This window comes from Mustela erminea, chromosome 1, assembly GCF_009829155.1.
Source record: "Mustela erminea isolate mMusErm1 chromosome 1, mMusErm1.Pri, whole genome shotgun sequence".
Lineage (NCBI taxonomy): Eukaryota > Metazoa > Chordata > Mammalia > Carnivora > Mustelidae > Mustela > Mustela erminea.
This window is the reverse complement of record NC_045614.1, coordinates 27,363,635-27,384,537: the sequence shown is the minus strand read 5'-3', so window position 1 is coordinate 27,384,537 and position 20,903 is coordinate 27,363,635. Positions and strand designations below refer to the sequence as shown.

The window sequence follows — 20,903 nt, the reverse complement described above, 5'->3', positions numbered from 1 at the left end:
GTTGGAGATACATACGGTACCAAATAAATGGTCTTTCTACTCAAAGGAGCTTAAATTAGTTGCGGGGGAACCTCCGTGTGTATAAAAAGAATTTGAAAAACATTAAGGAAATCACCCCATAAGATGTTTGAACAGAAAGGTGTGCAAAAGATATGCCCATAGCCTAATGGTTCCCATGGCTAGAAGTTAGGGGAAGTTCCTATTCCGATACTAAAAATTCCCGTGTAGCCCCAAGACATATTCCATGCCCTTCAGGACCTTCAGTGGCTCTTTCTGGGAAAATCCAAGTTTGAGAACAAAATCAGTAGGCTAGAATTTGTTCTGCTTGATCACAGATGGTACAAATGATGATAGATTCTATGATAAATTTTTCTGATTAGCCTGGGATTTGTGTCATTTCTTTCTGTTATTGATCCTGAGAGACCAATGATGTTTCATTAACTCCAAATGGGGATATTTATAATGACTAAAAAAAACACAGATGCACACACAGCCAAGTCTACGTGCTAACACTAGAACAATTCACATGTAACCTTAGGAGGCATCTGATTGTGGTGCTGTATAGCACTACTGATGTTGAAAGCCATACCACTCATGTGGTAATTCTCAATTATCAATGTCCTGGTCATTGTTGAGCCTTCTCTCTCTCTCATCCCCCATAATCCTGGCAGTTGTCCAGTCCTGCCCAGTCTTCCTCCATTCACATAAAACCTGCAGATGGAATTTTCTTAAAATGAGAAATGAAATTCTTTCCATAATTAGAAATATTTAGTCATTTAATCCAACATCCCATTTGACTCATTACATTTAATGACTCATTCATTTTGCTCAGCAAGGATCTATCATTCCATGTCAGGTATCAGGCTAGTAATTCAGGGGTAACAAAATAGGCTACTGAATTTATATCTACTGAGCATACATTATCAGAGAATCCCACAAACACATGTAAAAGTACAATTTTAAAAGAATGAAATCTTGCCATTTGCAGTGATGTGGATGGAACCAGAGGGTATTATGCTAAGGGAAATAAGTCAATCAAAGACAAATACCATGTGATTTCACTCATGTGTGGAATTTAAAAGACAAAACAGATGAACACAGGGGAAGGGAAGGAAAAATAAAGTAAGATAAAAACAGAGAGGGAGGCAAACCAGAAAAGACTCTTAACTCTAGGACACAAAGTGAGGGTTGCTGGAGGGGAGGTGGATGGGGGGATGTGATAATTCAGTGATGGGCATTAAGGAGGACACTTGCTATAATGAGCACTGGGTGTTACATGTTATGTTATATATACCGATGAATCACTAAATTCTGTCCCTGCAACTAATAATACACTATATGTTAACTGAATTTTTTTTAAAAAAATTAAGTGCAATTTTAACAAGTTATAAGAAGGGAGGGTTACAGGAGTACCTGTACTGGAAAAGCCTTCTAGCTATGGAGAACAGCACAAACAAATTAGATGATAGGAAGGAAGAACTGAGGAGGCCAGTCTGTGGAGGGAGCAGAAAACGAGGGGTGAGAGGTGTGAACTGAAGCCAGACATGTAGGTTTTTGCAGCCACTGTAAGGATTCTTCTTAATCCTAAATGCAACAGGGAAGACATTGAAAAGTTTTAAGTGAGGGAAAGGAATGACTTGATCAGATGTATGTTTGCCTAAGACCACTCTGGCTACATTTTGGAGAGGACCTAGGACAGGGACCCAGCATCGACATGGGGAATCCTTTGAGAGGCTCTGTGATCATCCAGGAGAGGGATGCGGACTGCAGTGCTGACAGAGGAGATGGAGAGAAGTAGACATGGGTTGGCTGTGGAGAAGCTGAAGAGAGGAGTCAGGGATGACACCTGGATCCTAACTCTTCAAACTCCGTGGACTGTGGTGCCAGTCATTGGACCACGTTTTCCATTTGTAGCATCTTGGAGACCTGGAAGAGGAACTGAGAAAGAAAGCCACTAGATACAGGCATGGAGCTCAGAAGAGAGGACTAGGCCAGAAATAGAAAGCAGGAAGCCCTCTGGTGTCTGAATGTGCTTTACAACAGCCAGAATAACTTCCCAGACTTCTGCTTGGACATCTTCAAAGTGACAGAACATTCTCCACCACAATGATCACACATGCTTAATTAAAGAAAAATGTTCCTTATATTGGACTAAAACCTTAAAGTCAGTTCTTCTCACTAGTTCTGATTTGGCCCTTTGGACAAATGGGATTTCTCTTCTATCTACCAGGGCTTCAAGAATTTGAAGAAAACTGAAACAGTGTGTCTCCTCACCACTTTGCCATCCCACCGCGTTAGATCTTCTTTCCAGCAAACATTCTTTCAGATCAGGGGCTCCTGGGTGGCTCAGTGGGTTAAGCCGCTGCCTTCGGCTCAGGTCATGATCTCAGGGTCCTGGGATCGAGTCCCACATTGGGCTCTCTGCTCAGCAGGGAGCCTGCTTCCTCCTCTCTCTCTCTGCCTGCCTCTCTGCCTACTTGTGATCTCTCTCTGTCAAATAAATAAATAAAAAATCTTTAAAAAAAAAATTCTTTCAGATCATATCAGCAGTCTGGCCCTTGCCCATCTCTTCATCTTCATCTATTGCAGACATAAAACCAGACCCAGAAAACACCCATTTACCCACACATATTACTTCTACTCAGATCTAAACAAGTGGAGCTTTCTAAGCATGGTATGTTTTCACAAACTTCGGTGACTTTTCTCATGCCGTTGCAGAAAAGTTGTTTCTAAATCCACATGTAAAGTTATAGTTCTTTAGCAGAGGCTAAGGAGACCACCTAGCTAACTACAGGATTTTTTTCTGGAGAAAAGGTTAGACAGAAGTGGCCAGTAGCTCATCTGTATTCAGGACTGTAGGACAAATATGGACTTACTCAGAGCCAACATCATACGATTCAAGTTGGTTCTGTCTTGCAAGGGGGAACAGCAGACTTTCTAGGTTGCAGGCAGTTTTTTGAGTTAAGAGCCATTACCCTCACCTGCAGTCACAAAGAGCCCCACAGCCTTGTCCAATCAGGAGTTCCTTGGGCAGCCTTCCATAAGATCATTCAGAGACCCAGACTCCTTTCACCCAGGGGTTCCTCTCCAGGCCTTAAAGCCCTCCCCTGAATCTTCTGCATCTTGTCAAGAGATGCAGGAAGAGAGAGTATGGGGGATTATGTGGGAGGTTTTAGGGGCCAGGAAGTAGCTCACCCTTCTCACATTTCACTTCTCAGGTCTCATTAATAAGATATCAGTCACATGACCCATATAACTGCAGGGAAGGCTCAGAAATGTAATATAGCTGTGTGCCCAGAAGGGAAAAGCAGTAAGGTTTGGTAAAGCATACCTGCCTTATCCTGAAGGTGCTACCAGTTTGTTCTCTTTCTCCCCCCAAATTTTCAATGATACCCTATCATCTTTCAAATTTAGAATAGGCTCCTAACAGGTTAAGGTTGTTTTCATTGTGACCCAAACCCATCCTTCCAGCTAAACTGGCAATTTTATTTTTACCCCCAAGTATACCCTACCAGTTCACTCTTTCTTTTCTCTGGGTACCCTACATCTTTTATCCCTGAAATATCATCAGTCATTCAAGGTCCATTCAAGAAGTCACTTACTCTTTTCTTTTTTTTTTCCCCATCATGGTAAGTGTACTCCCTACCCCCTATTTCACCCTTCCTGCCACCTGCCTCTCATCTGGTAACCATGAGCTTGTTCTAGAGTTAAGAGTCTGTTTCTTGGTTGTCCTTCTCTCTTTTTATGTTTTGCCTCTTAAATTCCATGAGATAAATAAGATCATACTTGTTTCTGACTTGTTTCATTTCATATTATACTCCCTAGCTCCATCCATGTCCTTGCTAATGGCAAGATTTCATTCTTTTTATGGCTAAATATTCCATTGTATATATATACCACTTCTTCTTCATCTTTCATCTATCACTGAACACTTGGGCTGCTCCCATAGTTTGGCTGTTGTAAATAGTGCTGCAATAAACAGAAGTACATGGAATGCTTTCCAATTAGTGTTTTTGTATTTTAGAGGTAAATATCCAGTAGTGTGATTACTGGATTATAGGGTAATTCTATTTTTAATTTTTTGAGGAACAAGAGGTGACTTTTCTGAATTTCCACTGCTCTGCTTTATGTTATGATTACCTGTTTACTTTTACTATCCCCTCCTTTGAGGGCAAGTGATCTATCTTACCAATTTTGTGTCACTAAAAACTTCTAGGAAATGCTTAAGAGTGATCAACCACATGTTTGTTAATTGAGTTAAATATATTTTTTTAATTATTTCCTTAAAGAGAAAATAAGATGTATTTTTTAGTAGCTTTTCTTTCTTTTCTTTTCTCTCTCTCTGAGGAAGAATATTTGTGGCATTTGTGTTTCTCAAATGATAGCATAAGAACCATTAAGGGGAACTTGTTAAAATTATAGATTACTACTGCACTTTCCCAAGATTCTAATTCTACGGACCTAGTAGATCTGATACTGGGCTCCAGTATCTGAATTTTTTCTAGGTGCCCTGTAGTGGAGAGGGAGGATTCAGATCACAGGATACCTGTATTGTACTTTCAGAAACATTGCAACATGGTGTTTGTCGTGATGTCCATTAATGGACTATTATTTCCTTTTTGAACAAAACAGATCAGTTCATTAACAAGGGAACAGGTAATGTGCGCAACAGTAAAAATCAAGATGTTTGTCATATCGCCTTTGGATCCAGAGTTCTGGGACCACCTCCACTCTCTGGAAGAAGGAATAACATGAGAATATCCACTGAGGTAAGAGCAAGGTCTGAAGAGCTTGTCTCAGCGTGAGGGGCATGGGAGAAGGGTTTGTTTTTTTTTCACAGTGCACCGGAAGTGGGTGGGGGTGGGGGGGGATTTGCCCAAAGCAGAAGACTTGAATAAATTTGGAACAGAAATTCTGGACTTTAAAAGAACTCAAACTGTTCTATTCTTGTCATGTCAACACAGTTAACATTTCTGAGTATTCTTTTGATCAAATATGTTAACAAAACTTAAAGGCAAATATATGTGAACACATTTTGTGGTCTCAGTCAAGGAGTTGGATCAGGGTCCCTGAGTGGCTCATTTGATTAAGCAGCTGCCTTTGGATCAGGTCATGATCCCAGGGTGCTGGGGTCAAGTCCCACATCAAGCTCCCTGCACGGAGCCTACTTTTCCCTCTGCCCCTGCCTCTCATGAATAAATAAAATATTTTTTAAAAAGAAAAATAAAAAAGGAGTCAGATCTTCACCAGATACCTTACAACAAACAGATTCTCAAATGTTATATTTTTATTTTTAATTTCCTCTGAATGTCTGACACATGATTTTCACTTTTAACTCCTACCTACTAAAGATGGAGTATAAGCACATTTTAATTTATGTGTCTAGAAGACTTGTTTGTCTTCTGTTTTGTCTCACATTATATTTCTCCTTCCATTTCTTTCTAATTTTCTGATATAATGTCCCTCTCCACCAACTTTCTAACCTTCTCATTTCCTCTAGTTTCTTTTCTCACTTTTTATTTGTCCAAATATTATTAGTATCTGTAAATTCTACAGAAAATAAGTGCAATTCCCGTATTATAAGATGTGCAGATTAATTCCTCTCCCTTACAGACAGTAAGATCCATTGGGTCCAAAAATAACCGATCAGGCCAACAATCTGTGGCGGAGGACTGTGTCAGCAGTGCAGAGATGTCAGCCTCACTGATGCTGGAGTCTGAGGAGCAAGCAGATAAAGAAAATATTCACCAAATAAAGCAGACCATACCTGTTCGTGGTAAGACTCATGCATAAATGCCAACAGCTAGAGGAAAATAGAAATGTTCCTGTGAAGATAAATTTGAAGTTTAATTCTTGATTAAATCTTCACATCCAGAGAATTATCATTTAAAAATGAATAAGATGGTGGATATTGAAATCTGTTTCAAATTCTTATACATATATTCTGTTCTGGAACCTATCGTTCTCTCTCTCTTTTTTTAATACTTTATTTCTTTGTTTGTTTGTTGTAGGCTATGTGGGGCTTGAACTCATGACCCTGAGATCAAGACCTGAGCTAAGATCAAGAGTTGAATGCTTAACCTGACCAAGCCACTCAGGCGCCCCAACTATCAATTCTCTTTATAGTCTCTTTATTCCATTATTTCAAATTGCCATAGTATCCTGCATTTTTATTTTATGATGACTGGTGAGGAACTAACATAGCATTCTATAATTAACTAGATTTGGGGAACTTTACGTGTGTTTTAAATTTTCTTAATTTTATCTTTTAGTTAATCTCTTCCACTTGTAAAGTGCTTTTTATTTTCTCCTATTGATGCACAGAGAACCCTGTTGGTGAGGAAGAGATTTTTATCCCATTTTGTAGATTGAGGGTTCATGGCTAACAGAGAGGCAAAGTGATTTGCAATTTGCAATCACTGGAAAGAATTGAGACCAGTACCAAAGTCTTACCACTCACTGTAATGTTTCCATCCTTGCATATCTGACTTTCGTGAGAGTTGGAAAGGAAGGCATTTGGGTTCATTTTATTTGATTTAGAGATTAATGATAACTACAGACTATATTTCTCATATAGCACAAAACTGAGAGAAGTATGTAAATGCCACAGATGTTCAGTCCTAGCTCTATCACCATCTGTAAGACTTGATCAAAATTCCTAAACCCTGTGGGCCTCAGTTTCCTCATCTGTAAAATGTGGATAAAATTGCTACTGGCCCTAGTAGTAGTAATAAACAATGATTGCTTCAAAGGGTCATTGTGAGGATTCAACAAGAAAAACCAGTCAAGCACATCATATTGTGCCAAGAAGTGAAGCATTACATAAATATTAGATGCTGCTATGAATGCTGTTAATTATTATGATGATTATTATGCAGTTAAAGTACATATAAGAGTTCTTTTCCAGGTGTGATCACAGTTCTCCAGGATTCTTTTGGAAACTACCTTCCAAGCTGTTTATGAATTATACTTACCAACTTTCTCTTTCAAATGAAGCAATTATTTTTCTGTATTAGTGATCAGTTTCATTTTTTTGTATTTCTTAATATAGTATGTTATATGTATAATTAACCATATTACCTGTTGCTCTCTGTAAGGTTAGATTACATGCATAAAATGTCTCAGTAATTTCAAAAGATATGATCCCAATAATGGAATAGGAATAATTACCTATTTCCCTTGAAAGAATAAGTTGTGATTTTGATACAGATTTATGTGATGCCACAATGATACCTGAACATTCTCATTATAGCTACAATTATATTTACTGAGTTATTTCAGACCATATAGTACTTTTTGTTTTTGCCTTTTGTTCATTGATATGAAATGTACCAGCCGATCTACATGTTATGCATCCACATCCCCCTCAAGAACCATCAGCAGATAAGAATAATAACAGGAGAAGATTACGGTTAAAAAGCACCAGCAGAGAAAGGACAGAGGCACACAGCGGTATGGCACTAATTCAATACTATCTTATATCTGTATATTATTCAGAGCAATGGAATCTCTCTCTCTGCAGGTTGTAAATTTCAAAGGATTACAAACCAATTCATTTAAAATATAAATGTCTTTTCTACAGGGATTATGGAAGTCAAATTTTCTGCAAAAAAATTGCTCTAGAGCCCTAACAGAGACTTGCTGGATTAAACAGACAGTACCTCCGAAGTAAAGGACTTCCCTGCTTCTCCTCTCAAAGGCTGAATAAGCTTAAATTATTGTTTTTTAGAAACAGCCCAAATTTGATAGAGGAGGTTCCTGCCTGCAGACTTCACTAAAATTGAACTTAACTCATAATTTTTCATGTTTCATATGTATCTCCTTTTTAAACTGGGCCCTTTTCAAATATTTCAAATATATTTAGATATATTTATCTGAGATATATATATCTGAGATATAGAGGGGGTATGTGTGTGTGTGTTTAACATTTGCTGTCTCTCCCTTTGGACTCCATGCTAATAGAATGTAGGTTAAAATTTCAAGTATTCACAACCAATAAAGCATTAGTTTTATAATTAAAAATTACTTTTATTATAGTTATCCCTTTGAGTATTGGATTTGAGGCATTTAAGTATAGATCTGTCTGCACATTCATTAATCTATCCTGAGTCAAGCCCAGAGTATATCATGTACGCATCTGTTAACATAATTTCTCAAAAATGTAGGGTTCTTAGGCTGAATTCAGCTTGTTAGGATTCATGTTATTTTCATAAAATAATAGAAAAGTTAATTCTGTGTCCATTTTCTTAAAATGCTTAAGGAAAGTGCTTGGTTTAAAATTTTGAGTCAGGTTATGTAAGAACTGTAATTTAAAGAAAATACATTCTGTTTTATGTGGAACCAAAGGGAAAATATAGGACCCTTTGAAAATAATATGGGTGATAGAATTCCTTTTATTGCATATTGTAAAACTTAAATCTAAAATGCCCCCATGCAAATATCAAGGAATTCAAAGATGACCCTCTACAAAAATGCAGCTGAGTTCATCTTTGAAACATTCTAGTGGAAAAGAAAAGAACTGCAGATAGTCTATATTACGACCTTTAAGGTATTCTTCAATAATCATGTAGAAAAGCACACCATGTTATTAGCATTCTTCCAAATGAATAAAAATCAAAAGAAATAACATCGTGGAAAATATTTATCCCAATAAAGGCAGTTCTTCAGGAAATAAGAGGAATGAAGATAAAGCAACAGTTGCCCTCAACAGCGGGTCCCAACAAAGCACAGAGATGAACCCCAGCTCTCCAGCACTGCAGTCTCCCGATCAAACAGGTTGGCACCTTCAGTCCACTTTAATTGTTAATAATTGATGAAATATCAATATGTTTAGCACTTCAAACCCAGTCATTTTGAGAAGTTGTGATACAGTCATTTGCTAAAATCTATCATTTTGTGATAAATCTCCTTTTAACCCCAGTTGCATCTCAGACTTTAATGGATGAAAGGGCATTTTTATTTCCAAGTTTCAATGCACCAGTTATCATGCAGAAGGAAAGTTGAAACTGAAGTTTTCACAGGACATTGTCACCATCCCCAAAGATAACCTATTGTTGCAAGTCTCCAGTCCTCTTTATAATGGAGATGGTTGGAGCGTAGAGCATTGAGCCCATCAACGTATCTTCCCTAGCAGGTGTGTGGTACTTTTACAAAGGCGAATTGTTTTTGAGCAAGAGAAAAAGGAAAATAAATGAAAATTGTTTGTAGTTTGTCAGTCTTATTTATGCAATGTTGAAACCTTCATTAAAATGTTAGGCGCAATTAGTGTCTCTAGCATAAATCTGACTGTGTAGAAAAACTAATTAGATGTTTAGGTGATCATTCTTGCATTTATCTTGTTTGCTGCAATATTGTGATTACACAGTAATTTACATATTTTCCTAAGAAAACATACCAAATTATTCATTACAATTGATATGGAAATACTTGAGGTAAAACTACGAATTCCAAAAAAGCATGTGGTGGTGAGATAATTAGGGTTGATTTGGTGTAGAAACACTCCTTTTACTTTGACTTTTTGACAGTTAATAATAGGTTTGACCATAGGTCATACAAGTTGTTGAATTGCAAAATGAAGATTCCCAGTATCTTTTCCTCCAATTTTCTTTCTAAATCCATGTAGGTAATGCAGCCCATTGGTTTTTATAATCTTTTTCAACATTTATTTATTGATAAAGCATATACTGTGTTTACAAAACATCTGCTCTATGCTTAGCACCATGCAATAGGATTTGCTGTCCAAAAGAGGACAGCCCATTGAATCTGTTTATTTCACCCGCTAATAGTACACTGACTCCGGACCTTCCACAGTTGAATGTGGTCCAATGATGTAGATTCGGCCAGCTGTAGGCCACTTACCTAGAGAAAATGTGAAAGCCTTGTCCCTTTCAGATTTTCCCTAAGAAATGTACATTTGTTACCCTTTTTATAAGCAAGTTCTATTATATAATGGTAGTCTTAAGAAACAAATACATTATGATGAATATGATTTTATTTGTGCCATTAATATTATTTTTATTAAAGGTCTTTTTGTTTGTTGCTTTGGTACTGGAGGTTTTAGAGTTTCAAGTCAGCAAATCTTAGATGTCTCTTGGTTACTTTTCTTGTGAAGTTAAATAGAGCAGGATTCAAGAGTCAGAGTAAAATTACCATGTCCACTTTGGTTCTCCTGAACACAGATTTTTTGTAAGATTTTCACCATTGTCATAGTGCTCAAAAAAAGTAAATTTTAAGGAAAATAGACTAAGTTGAGAAAGTGCAACCTTTTCCTGCTGTCATTCTAAAGAAAATAAGCATGCTTTTAATGACAATCATTTTAATATTTGTCTGTTACATTTGCCTGGATCGTAGTTATAAAAATCTATCTCAATGTTGTATGAAAGATTAAAATCTTTTTACTGTGTTGTACATCTGAAACTAACAAAACGTGTGTCAACTAAATTTCAAAAAATTTTTAAAGTTCAGAATTTTTTTATAGTTTTGGTTAAAATATATCCCAGGGGTAGTTTAGAGTATTTTTAACCCAAACAAATAATGTACAAAAAGATTTATATATCAAAACATTCTCTGCTATAATTAAAGATCTTTTTCACCCATCACATTAACAGATATTTCTGTGGATTTTCTATTACTGGAAAAGTCTGTTCAGTTAAGTCTATGAATTGTCCTGTTTCAGTCAGTGGAATGGAGAGGAAAACCCTGTTAACCTTTTCATGGTTTCCTCTCCTCCATGATTTGTAACCCAAACAATGCCCAGTTATTTTATTTAAAGAAACTTGTTAAATATTCCGCCCTCGTGCAGTTGAAAGAAGATATTAGTAACTCAAACCCTTTTAAACTTCGAAGATTTCCTCCCCCCATGGAATGTCAAATTAATGAGACTGCTATGAAGAACTTGCTGCAAGACAGGTGATAATTATTTCAGACTTATAAATTTCCTGGCCAGTGTTTCAACTGAGACCGAGAAGTGCAAATGAGTTGCCGGTAGCTTTAGGCACTGATCTATGAGTTAAATGTTCAGCAGGTTACAAGATGGTGGATAAATTGCATTCGTTGGCTTCTGCATTATTTGATAAATCTCAGCTGCAACCCAAGAAATTTTAACCTAACTACCTGCCTTAATAGAATACTGATGGAACACTCCTCTAATTTTTGTCATCTTTCCCCAATGTCAGATGAGTGGATATTTCCTGAAAATGATGATCGCATTTCCCATTTGGCATCCAGCAGACAGTCTCTCCTGGATGAAGACTCCTACCACGCTTCACACATGTGGCTGGAAGCCAGCAAGGAAAGTGAACATGGCCAACTGGCAGAGGAAACCCAGGTTGTCCCGAAGGACATTTTCACCTTTTCATCAAGACCACGATCAGCGCCTCATGGAAAAACTCAGAACACGTCCCCAGAGGGGTGCCCATTTATTCTGGATCTAAAAGAGGATACCAGCCTGACAAGGAGAGACACTGAATCGGAGGAGGATTTTTACGGCCGTGACAGCAGCGAAGAGGTACACTGCTTGATGAGTGAAGTCGTTTTATAGCACAGTTGTTCCATTAGCTCCGACGAGCACTAAAACTAGTTGAGACGAAAGAGGGGGAATCAGCTGCTATTTATAAAAAGGCAGCAGATTGCATGTCAGTCGACAGTTGCCGCAGGTTGTTATGGAAACTCCATATTGCTGCCTTTTTTATTAACAGTCAGCCAATTTCATTTTTAAAAATTTCATTTTTAATTGAAAACCAGTTTTGAGGTTGTTTTTGTTTTCTCATTTTATTTTTTGTTTCATAGAGTGAGAGAAATAACATGCGGTTTAGTAATATGATGGAGAGACCAGTAAAACACTGAGAACACATTGTTCTAGCTCTCTGGGGAGACTGCCACAGTGGCTAAGCACTCTGAATTGACGGCTTTCTGGCTTCCTCACTCCCCTGCCATCCCTCCACCTTAGACCTATTAGGACTCATTATTTTCCATATGGTCCCGGAATTTCAAGAGTTGTGCCAATTAAAGTTTAGATAATGAATCATGGATTAGTGCTGGGACTTGTCTTACCCTAGGTTTTCTGTTCACAATTATTTAGAATACAAATATAGTTTATAAACTAGTAAATTCACATAAAGTTTAAAAAAAAACTTGTTATGAACCAAACAGAAAGTAGTTCTGAGACGTTTGTTTTAAACTTGATGTATTATGAGGACTCTTTTCCCTCATACAAAATGAATTTATTTGTGAAATTCCTTCAGCTTTGTTCTTTAATGATAGGCATCCCTATATTCTGTGGAAAATAGTTATCTTAAAAGCAGGTTATAGTCAAGTTATGGTTTTGTAAAATTATACAAACCATTTCTATGTCAAAATTAAATTATAAATTACTTATAGGTAATAAATATAAATATAGCAAATTATATACTAATATAATTATTATATAATAATAATTAGAATAACTTTTTGTATATACTTACAAAAAATTTTTTTAATAATTATAACTGATCAAGGATCCCCCTTGGACAGCAGGATGTAGATAAGGTTCATTGCTCCTACCTTCAGAGACAGTTGAGAATATGATGAAATTGTTCAGGCAGTAATTATGGTTTTTTGCAACTTTTAATGAGTTTCCATAGCAAGGTGCATGGGGAAATCCTTCTTTTTCTAATATCTTTGCCTTCTGAGCGTAGTGAAACTATTAGTCGTAACAAACATAAACCTACTACACATCCCTTTATGCCTAAGTAGTACTTTCGATGCCAACATTTTAAATGTTGCTCTGGACATCTTCATCCCTTTCACCCTGAATGACATTAAGATATAAAAACTAAAATAGACATTTGCCTTCAGCATCTACTACCTCCATCCCAGCTGTCAATTCTTCTACAGTGTGAATAGGCTAATCTGATAAATTAATTCATACCATTTCATTAATGGGATAGTCCATCCCCTTCCCATATGCATTGCACCATCTTTCAGACCTAAACCAAAAGCATTCCTTTAATGGTGGAAATTTCAAGGCAAGTGGGAAATGTTAGTTCCTTCCCTGGAAAAGTTTGAGGAAAATTTTTACGAGAAACTGCCCTTTAAATATCATGACATGAGGAACTTGACAAGAAACAATAGAGCTTCATGGGAAAATAAAGAATACTATTCTGAATATTTTAATTTGTTATCACTTGGTGTGCTGTCTTCTGCTACCAGCTACTCTACTTCTGACATCCTTCGTCATTTATTATGCAGACAAATTCTAATTACCAACTACATGAAATTGAAAATAAATATACCATGTATTACCCAAGTTCTGAGTGGCATAGCTATCTGGTCATCCCTGAGCCAAGACCACCAAAATGACTAGTAGCATAGGGCTAGAGTCTATACTGGGACCATCTCATGGCTAACACCTGTCCGGGCCCACCTTTAGCTGGATGGAGCCCGCTAAGAATGGCAGCCAGAGAGAAGGGCAGAAGCCTTGCCATTTGGGGTTTATTGTTAGAGGCAAAAACAATATACAAACTATGAAACAGAAAACAGACCAACAAAAAATGTTGGGTTTTATTTAAAGAAGTTCTAGAATTTATGGTGATCAAATTAGTCTTTAGGGAGCTTTTGTAGTAATTTCTTCTCCTTAGGATTACTTATTTCATTTATTAATTGTGTAAGTCAATGGGAAATCAGATTAGCTATTTAAATGTTTATTTACATACAGTCTTTGAAGAAAAATCAGGTTAGTTAATTTAGGCATCCTTACTCTTAGTTGCGTTATTTTAGAATGTTATATCCTTAGAGTAGCAGAATTATACTTAAGGAAAACAATGTCATGTCAAAAATAATGGTGGATGGACAAGGATAATTACATTACTTACTATGCTTGAAGTTTTAACTTGTAGTGAAAGACTTCATTTGATGGCCAACCACTGAGTATTTTTAGAGGGAAATTAGATATATTCTATAGCCTATAATCTATGAAAAATCAAATGTTATCATGATAGCTAGAGGAAAAGTATGCATAAAATAGTAAAAGCTAATTAAAATAAGCTTTCAGTGATACATTGATTTTGAAATTTAAGTTCCTCATCATTAATTCACATCTGAGCTCTTCATAGTATGAGAGCCTCAAAAGTATGAGTTTTCCTTTTTTTTCGCATTTGCTCTTGTCTTAGTCTTTGCTTTACTATATATTTTATTCCCTAGGCAGCCATGTATACTAATATTCCTGATACTCAATTAATTTTTAGTTTGTACTTCTTATTTGAAAAGCACACTATGGAAATATATAGCTATAAAATCAAGACTACCAGGTAAAATGAATTATCCTAGGAAAGCTATTAAAACAAAGTGCCTTTCCCACGATTCCAGCATCTGAAAGGGAAAAAAAAGCCTCTTTCTATTATCTCTATTTTGTATTTTATGCAGTTATTCCCAACATGGCTTTGAGTATATGCCTGGTTTACAACTTGAAATAGTTAGCTTTATATTAATATTTTATTACTCCCCTAATTTAATTTTTCATCTAGATACTGTCATTTTTTCCCCAAAGCTCTGGCTGTGTATCACATACTAAAGTACATATTTGCAAGGCCAGATAATTTGTCCTGTATCACAATCCAGATTGGAACATTAAGCCAAAAAATTATCCATAGTTGGACAGGAATTATGTGGACCTACTACTTAGATCAAATTAGCTAGGACACTTCCAGATCTTCTCTCCATCTAATAACTCCTTGGAGGGCTGCAGAAGACAAATTTACCAACAACAAAGTAAAAAGGACCCTTTTAATCCTCCTCTTCAGTTTTCCATGCATTGTTGCTTTGAAGGCTTTTTGTTTTGTTTTGTTTTTCTGGCACTCAGCAGTTTAGCTGTTTCATAACATTTTTTTCCCCACATAGTTTATATTTCTGGGTTAGTCTATAAACCATTCACCCCATATACTTGACTAATGAATTTGAATTACTTTCTCACACACATGTACATGCACACAATAGAAAGACTATTTACTCCTCTTGAGGCTGCTTAATTTCTGTGTAGCCTTTTAAAAATTTTAAATGTCAATAACTGTGTTAGAAAAAAATGGAAGGACTCTTATTTTGAATATATTACCTTGCAGTTTTGTTTCTATATGTAATGAATTACAACATAACATCCTCTAAACCTATCAGGCAGATTTAATATTTATTCTGGGTGAGAAATTTTTTAAGGCTGTTCACAGCTCTGTATCTTTATTACTATCTTGTGAAGCTCTGTTCCTCTCTGCAAATGTCACAGGCCCCTTGGTTCTTGTGACTTGGCTCTTCGTTGTTATATGCAGGTAAATTTTAAAACTCCTGTCTGCTTAGAATATCATTCTGCAGCTTCTGCTAGTAGATAAACATCTTATGGATAAATATTTGGTTATGGATAGGAGTTTCCACAAGAAATCTTTAAAGTGTTATCAGCTAAAAGAGTATGAAGTCTTAAAGAAAAATGTGTTTCTGTCTTAAACAATTAAGAATGTCATCATTTTCCCCAAATAGTCATGTGATGGTGTTTGCCCACCCCATAGAGTCCTTCTAACTTCTGCTATTCATCTGTCTGTAGAGCATCACTGACTAGAAGTAAAAATATTTACAAAATAATTTGTCCAACTCCTTTAATATGAAGCCTGCTGCAGGTTAGTTACTTGTCAGAAGCAGTTACATCTTCCTTTCTCATTTTCTTTCTTTATAAACTAGTAAAATGCATTATATGATACCACTATCAACTATCTTTGTCATCCAGAAAGAACTGTATTACTTTAATAGTTTCCTATAAAATTCAAGAGGTGGAAGTAGAAATACTTCTTGGGAATGGTTGTTAGGGAAGCCCTTTAAGATACATTTGAGCGGTCAATCTTGTTATCCTCAAAGAAGAAATTATTTTTTTCATTCTGTTATGACCAGCGTCTTTAGCTACGTCTATGCAAATAATTGTGCCTTTTAGTTGACAGTGGAAGTATATACCTCTAATCATCTCTTTGGTCCCCTAGTGCCCATGTCCAGCTAAACGATGCTGTCAGTGCATGCATTTAGTCACTAAAACATTGGACAATAGTAAAGACTCCTGCTGACTCAATCTCAATTACAGATTCAAAACTGCCATCAAAAGTATGTTTGAATTATTACAGACATTTTTTTTCCCACAGAACTTTTAAGAATGTTCTACAAGACTTCTTTTCACAGTGGACTGAATTAAAAAATCAATTGAAATATAAATAAATAGAATCATCCACTTTTACAAAGGCTAAAACAGAGCTCTACCCTGACTCGCTCAACATTAAAGTTGTGATACAAAGAGCCTGGGTCCCATCTGCTCCAAGTAGGTGGCCCTCAAGAGTCATTAAAATTATCTTTTTAAAATTACACTCAGCAAGAGCAATCCGTTTTATGCATCCAGAAATTATTGTCCAAATGCCCATCTGCATGTCGTTTTAAGAAACGTAGTTCAACAGAGGAAGTGCTGGCTCCTTGGGGAAATCATTCTCATCTTCAGCGTACATATGCTGTGCTACAGTTAATCAGGCAAACTCTATTGATGTTCCCGGCACTTGGGCGTGATTGAATATTTAACAAACAAATGCCTCTGTGCCCAGAAGACAAACGGTTTAAGAGATTTGGGACTTTTAAAAAAATATATCAAGTTAAATCAAAAGCATTTTGTGTTTGTTCTTCTGAGAAACAGATGAACAGACGATCGGAACGTGAAAATGGCATGACAGTTTCTTTACCACTCTGACAAATTATATTCAATTGCTATACAGGTTTTCAGTAGTTAAATGATAAACCAGAGGCGGAAATGTGGTTGTTTTTCAATCAGGTCATAGTAAGCTTACTTTTAATGCATATAACAAATGCATATATTATATAAGAAAAAATTAAGCCAAGAGCATGTTGAGCCCAAAAATGTTACACATGTGGAATCAATAAACATCATCTATACGTATATCATCTACTTTAGTAAGTCAAGAGTGTTGCTAAAGAAAGGAATAGAGTCTGCCAGTGTACCACGCCTAGAGAGTACAATACTAGGTTTCATTCTCTATTTCTTTCCTCTCCAAAAGAGAAGCCGTTCCAACTTAAGTCAAAATATTGGTCTCGTTTATCTCTTGCCTTTCTCATTTATCCTAATTCTCCTTTTAGAATCTGGGATAAACCAGAATTGGTTCTGGGGCAGCCAAAGTAAATGAGCCTTTTATACTCTGTCCAGATTCTCCAGTTACTTATCTTTTCTTACTTTAAGTAGTAGCAAAGAAACATATTACCTAGAAATGCAGTACAACCAAGAGAATGCTCACCAGGGAACACAGCTAAATCTGTCCTTCTCGGCTCATCTCCAGACCAGGGTATATCTTAGGAAAAATGTGAGATGAATGGCCATATACATCTCATGAATATTTCTTTGTGTATAATCATTGTTCATGCCAAGCAAAAAGAAATAATTTTACACCTGAGTAAACTACTGGAAGGAAGAAAAGGCTGTACTCTGACCTACCCAGAGATACAAAAAATAGACTTCATATAAAATAATTTGATTTTTAAGGTGTTTATAAAATGATATAGCAAACATCTGACTTTATAGGTATCCCTCTAACTGTACATCTGAAACTTTTGAAATGATATTTGCTACCTTCTACCTTATGAAATTTTTACTTTTGTTGGTATCTATCTCTCGGCTTTATGCCTTTGCCTTCAAGATTTTGTGCCTCTCGAGGCCAGTGCCCATGTTCTTCCAACCTGTATTTCTTCTGTAGTGCCTAGAAATGCCTTACACCTAGCAGGAGCTTAGTAAATATTTACTGAACTCATTTTTATTGCAAAAGCTCCCAATTTCTGCCTATGTCATATACAAAATAGAATCCCAGAGGGATCCAAAGATTCTGGTCCAAAGATGCATAATTATACTGTTTCTGCATAACCAACCTATTTTTAGGGCCTGTTTTAAATACATAGGACACGTTTATTTTTTATATGCAAATTGATGGAAATGGATGAGCAGAGGGTCTTTTTTGGTCACAGAAAACCCACTGCCCAATGTATATAACCAGTATAGAAAATTAAACGAGAGTTTTTTGAAAGCTGGAGAAAAGAGCACTATCAAGCAGCCAGACTGAATTAACAAGAAATCCATCCTTCTTCCACCAGTACCTTCTCAGAACTAGGGTTTGGGGAATATTTGCTATATTCTCGGTTTACTTCCTCTAAGACAAGGCTACACTTTTATCCTCGTTTCATCTCTGTACAACAAAAATTGGCAAAAGCCACCACCCCATTCCTTAGTAATTTAGGACAGTAGGCATCTTTCAGGTCCCTGGCATTCTTTCCGGTTTTCTGCCTGAGGACAGGGTTCTTCAACCATGTGAACAGCTTAAGGGCTCTCAGAGTGGTGGTGAGGATTAGCTTACTCAGTAAATGATGTACAGCAGAGAGAGTTGCCCAGTACCTGCAGTTGCAGCCAACGTAGTACTGTTGCAAGGGCGGAAATATCCCAACCTTCTTATTTTTTCACATGGAACGTAAAGTAAGTGCCCGTGGATTGACATCCAATCACCATCTTTTCTTGACTCTATCTGGGGCTCTGGAAAATATATTTCCCCATCATTTATAAAGAAATATATGTATGAGAAGATCAAGCCAGCATAGACAAAGCAAGTTGAGGCCCAGGATGAATACCAAGAAGAAGATCTTTAGACACTCTGCAGTTCTCATCCTTTATTACAGATAGGCAAGCTGTTTCTTGGGAGACATTCTAAGACCTGAGTGTTCTAAGACCTTTTTTGAGATTACAGTTACTCTCTGCAGGAAGTACTTTCCACTACTTTTGAACACTTTCCACAAGGAAGGAAAATCATTTTATAACAGGACTAGTGATTGCGGACTCCCTTTAAGAGATTTCCAGAGTCAGTGCGCCTGGGTGGCTCAGTGGGTTAAAGCCTCTGCCTTCGGCTCAGGTCATGATCCCAGGGTCCTGGGATCGAGCCCCACATTGGGCTCTCTGCTCAGCGGGGAGCCTGCTTCCTCCTCTCTCTCTGCCTGCCTCTCTACCTACTTGTGATCTCTGTCTGTCAAATAAATAAAATCTTAAAAAAAAAAAAAAAGAGAGAGGGATTTCCAGAGTCACTAAGTAGAGCATATCTTGCCTTCTACAGAACTCTCATATCAGCCCAGCCTCTCCATCACCACTACCACAGCTTCAGCCCAGCCACACTAGCACCTCTAATCATGACCATTGGACAGTCTCCTAATTGGCCTCCCTCTCAGTAATCTCCACAGATGCTGCAGACACCATACAAACTCACACCCATGCCTTCTATCATGGGCCATCGCTGATTCTCCTGCCGCACATCACCCAAGGACCCCTCAAAGGCCCTGCATGGCAGAGATTTAGTTCTGAACTACCATTGTATGCCCATCATCTACAGTGCCTATGGCAATAGCCCTAGATATGATGAGGAAGAAATGAAAAGAGGCAGAACTATGACAGACACACAGGTAGATCCCTTCTCATTAAAAGGCATGATAAATTCCTCTTCTGGGGATGCCTGGGTGGCTCAGCCAGTTAAGTGTCTGCCTTTGGCTTGAGTCAGGATCTCAGGGTCTTAGGATCAAGCCCTGAATTGCATCGGGCTCCCTGTTCATCAGGGAGTCTGTTTCTCCCTCTCTTTCTGCCCATTTCCCCTGCTTGTGCTCTCTCTCTCTCAAACAAATAAAATCTTAAAAGAAGAACATCCTCTTCTGGCCTGTGTATAACCTAGAACAGGCTTTCTCACCTTTACACATTCTTCACTTCTACTGAAAGGGAAATCTCACCTCAGATAGTAATCTGTATGTTCAGCATGATGATGACCAAACACTGAGCAAGAAACTCACAGTTCAATCAGCCTCTCAAATATTTTGTTTAAAAATTCCAAATCTGAGGGGGGACTGCCTGGGTGATTCAGTTCATTAGACATCCAGTTCTTGATTTCAGCTCAGGTCATGACCTTGAGGTCTTGAAATCAAGCCCCCTGTCAGGCTGCATACTGAGCGTGGAGTCTGCTCAAGATTCTCTCTTTCCCTCTCCTTCTGCCCTGCCCCCACTCCTGCATGCAGTCTTTCTCGATCGCTCTAAAAAAAAATTAAAAATAAAAAACCAAATTTGGGGAGTAACTAGATGTTTGATTCTGTATGGCTACAAATTGAAGGGTAAGCAATAGCTTTCTGAAATTGAATGTAAGAGATACATTCTTAGATAGCAAATAATGTCTTTAAAATATAATCTGCTTTTGGGGGATACCTGGGTGACTCAGTTGGTTAAACATCTGACTTGATTTTGGCTCAGGTCATGATCTTAGAGTCATGAGATCTAGTGCTGCGTCAGGTTGTACACTCAGTGGGAGTCTGCTTGTCCCTCTCTCTCCGCCTCTGTTACCTCCCCTGGCTTGCACATGTGTTCACTCTTTCTCTCTGTCTCTCAAATAAATAAATACATAAAATCTTTAAATGTATATAGAGATAGATATATACTCTGCTTTTATTGATTTTTGTTTCTGTCCTAAGTTTATCATTTTAATATCCACTTAGTTTTTACATATTTAAGTAAATAAGACAAATTGGAAAAATCTGCCTTGGCAGGTATAAGCAATGATCAGGTTAGTTTGTTCTTCCAGGTTCTTATTTTATAGCAGAAAAATCCAACTGAAAAAACACTGTAGTTCTCATTTCCATTATTTACTTTCACAGCCATTGATTTTAAGTTTGTAGCTCCTCCTTTCTCAGATTTAAAAATTAAAATTTTTGCTTTCCTAGGGATAATCTCAGAACTATGTATTTATAAAACTCATGTAGCTTTACAAATAATTCTGTTTCATCACGCTCATGTCTTACAGGAAAAAAAATACTTTCTATAATTGAAATTTTCATGTAAG

The 20,903-nt window shown here is 37.1% G+C and overlaps 1 protein-coding gene across 8 annotated transcripts in view; it reads left to right on the top strand.

Moving 5' to 3' along the window:
- C1H3orf67 (chromosome 1 C3orf67 homolog) overlaps nucleotides 1–20,903 on the top strand; it is a 247,862-nt gene that overhangs the window by 148,065 nt on the left and 78,894 nt on the right. For 5 of the 8 annotated variants that reach the window (XM_032323913.1, XM_032323895.1, XM_032323943.1 and 2 more), the window contains 5 exons: nucleotides 4,633–4,769; nucleotides 5,614–5,776; nucleotides 7,336–7,452; nucleotides 8,656–8,775; nucleotides 11,172–11,506. In XM_032323913.1, the coding sequence (XP_032179804.1) occupies nucleotides 4,633–4,769; nucleotides 5,614–5,776; nucleotides 7,336–7,452; nucleotides 8,656–8,775; nucleotides 11,172–11,506 (872 nt within the window). The remainder of the gene's footprint in view (nucleotides 1–4,632; nucleotides 4,770–5,613; nucleotides 5,777–7,335; nucleotides 7,453–8,655; nucleotides 8,776–11,171; nucleotides 11,507–20,903) is intronic. The other 3 variants (XM_032323954.1, XM_032323924.1, XM_032323904.1) reach the window with 1 other exon arrangement.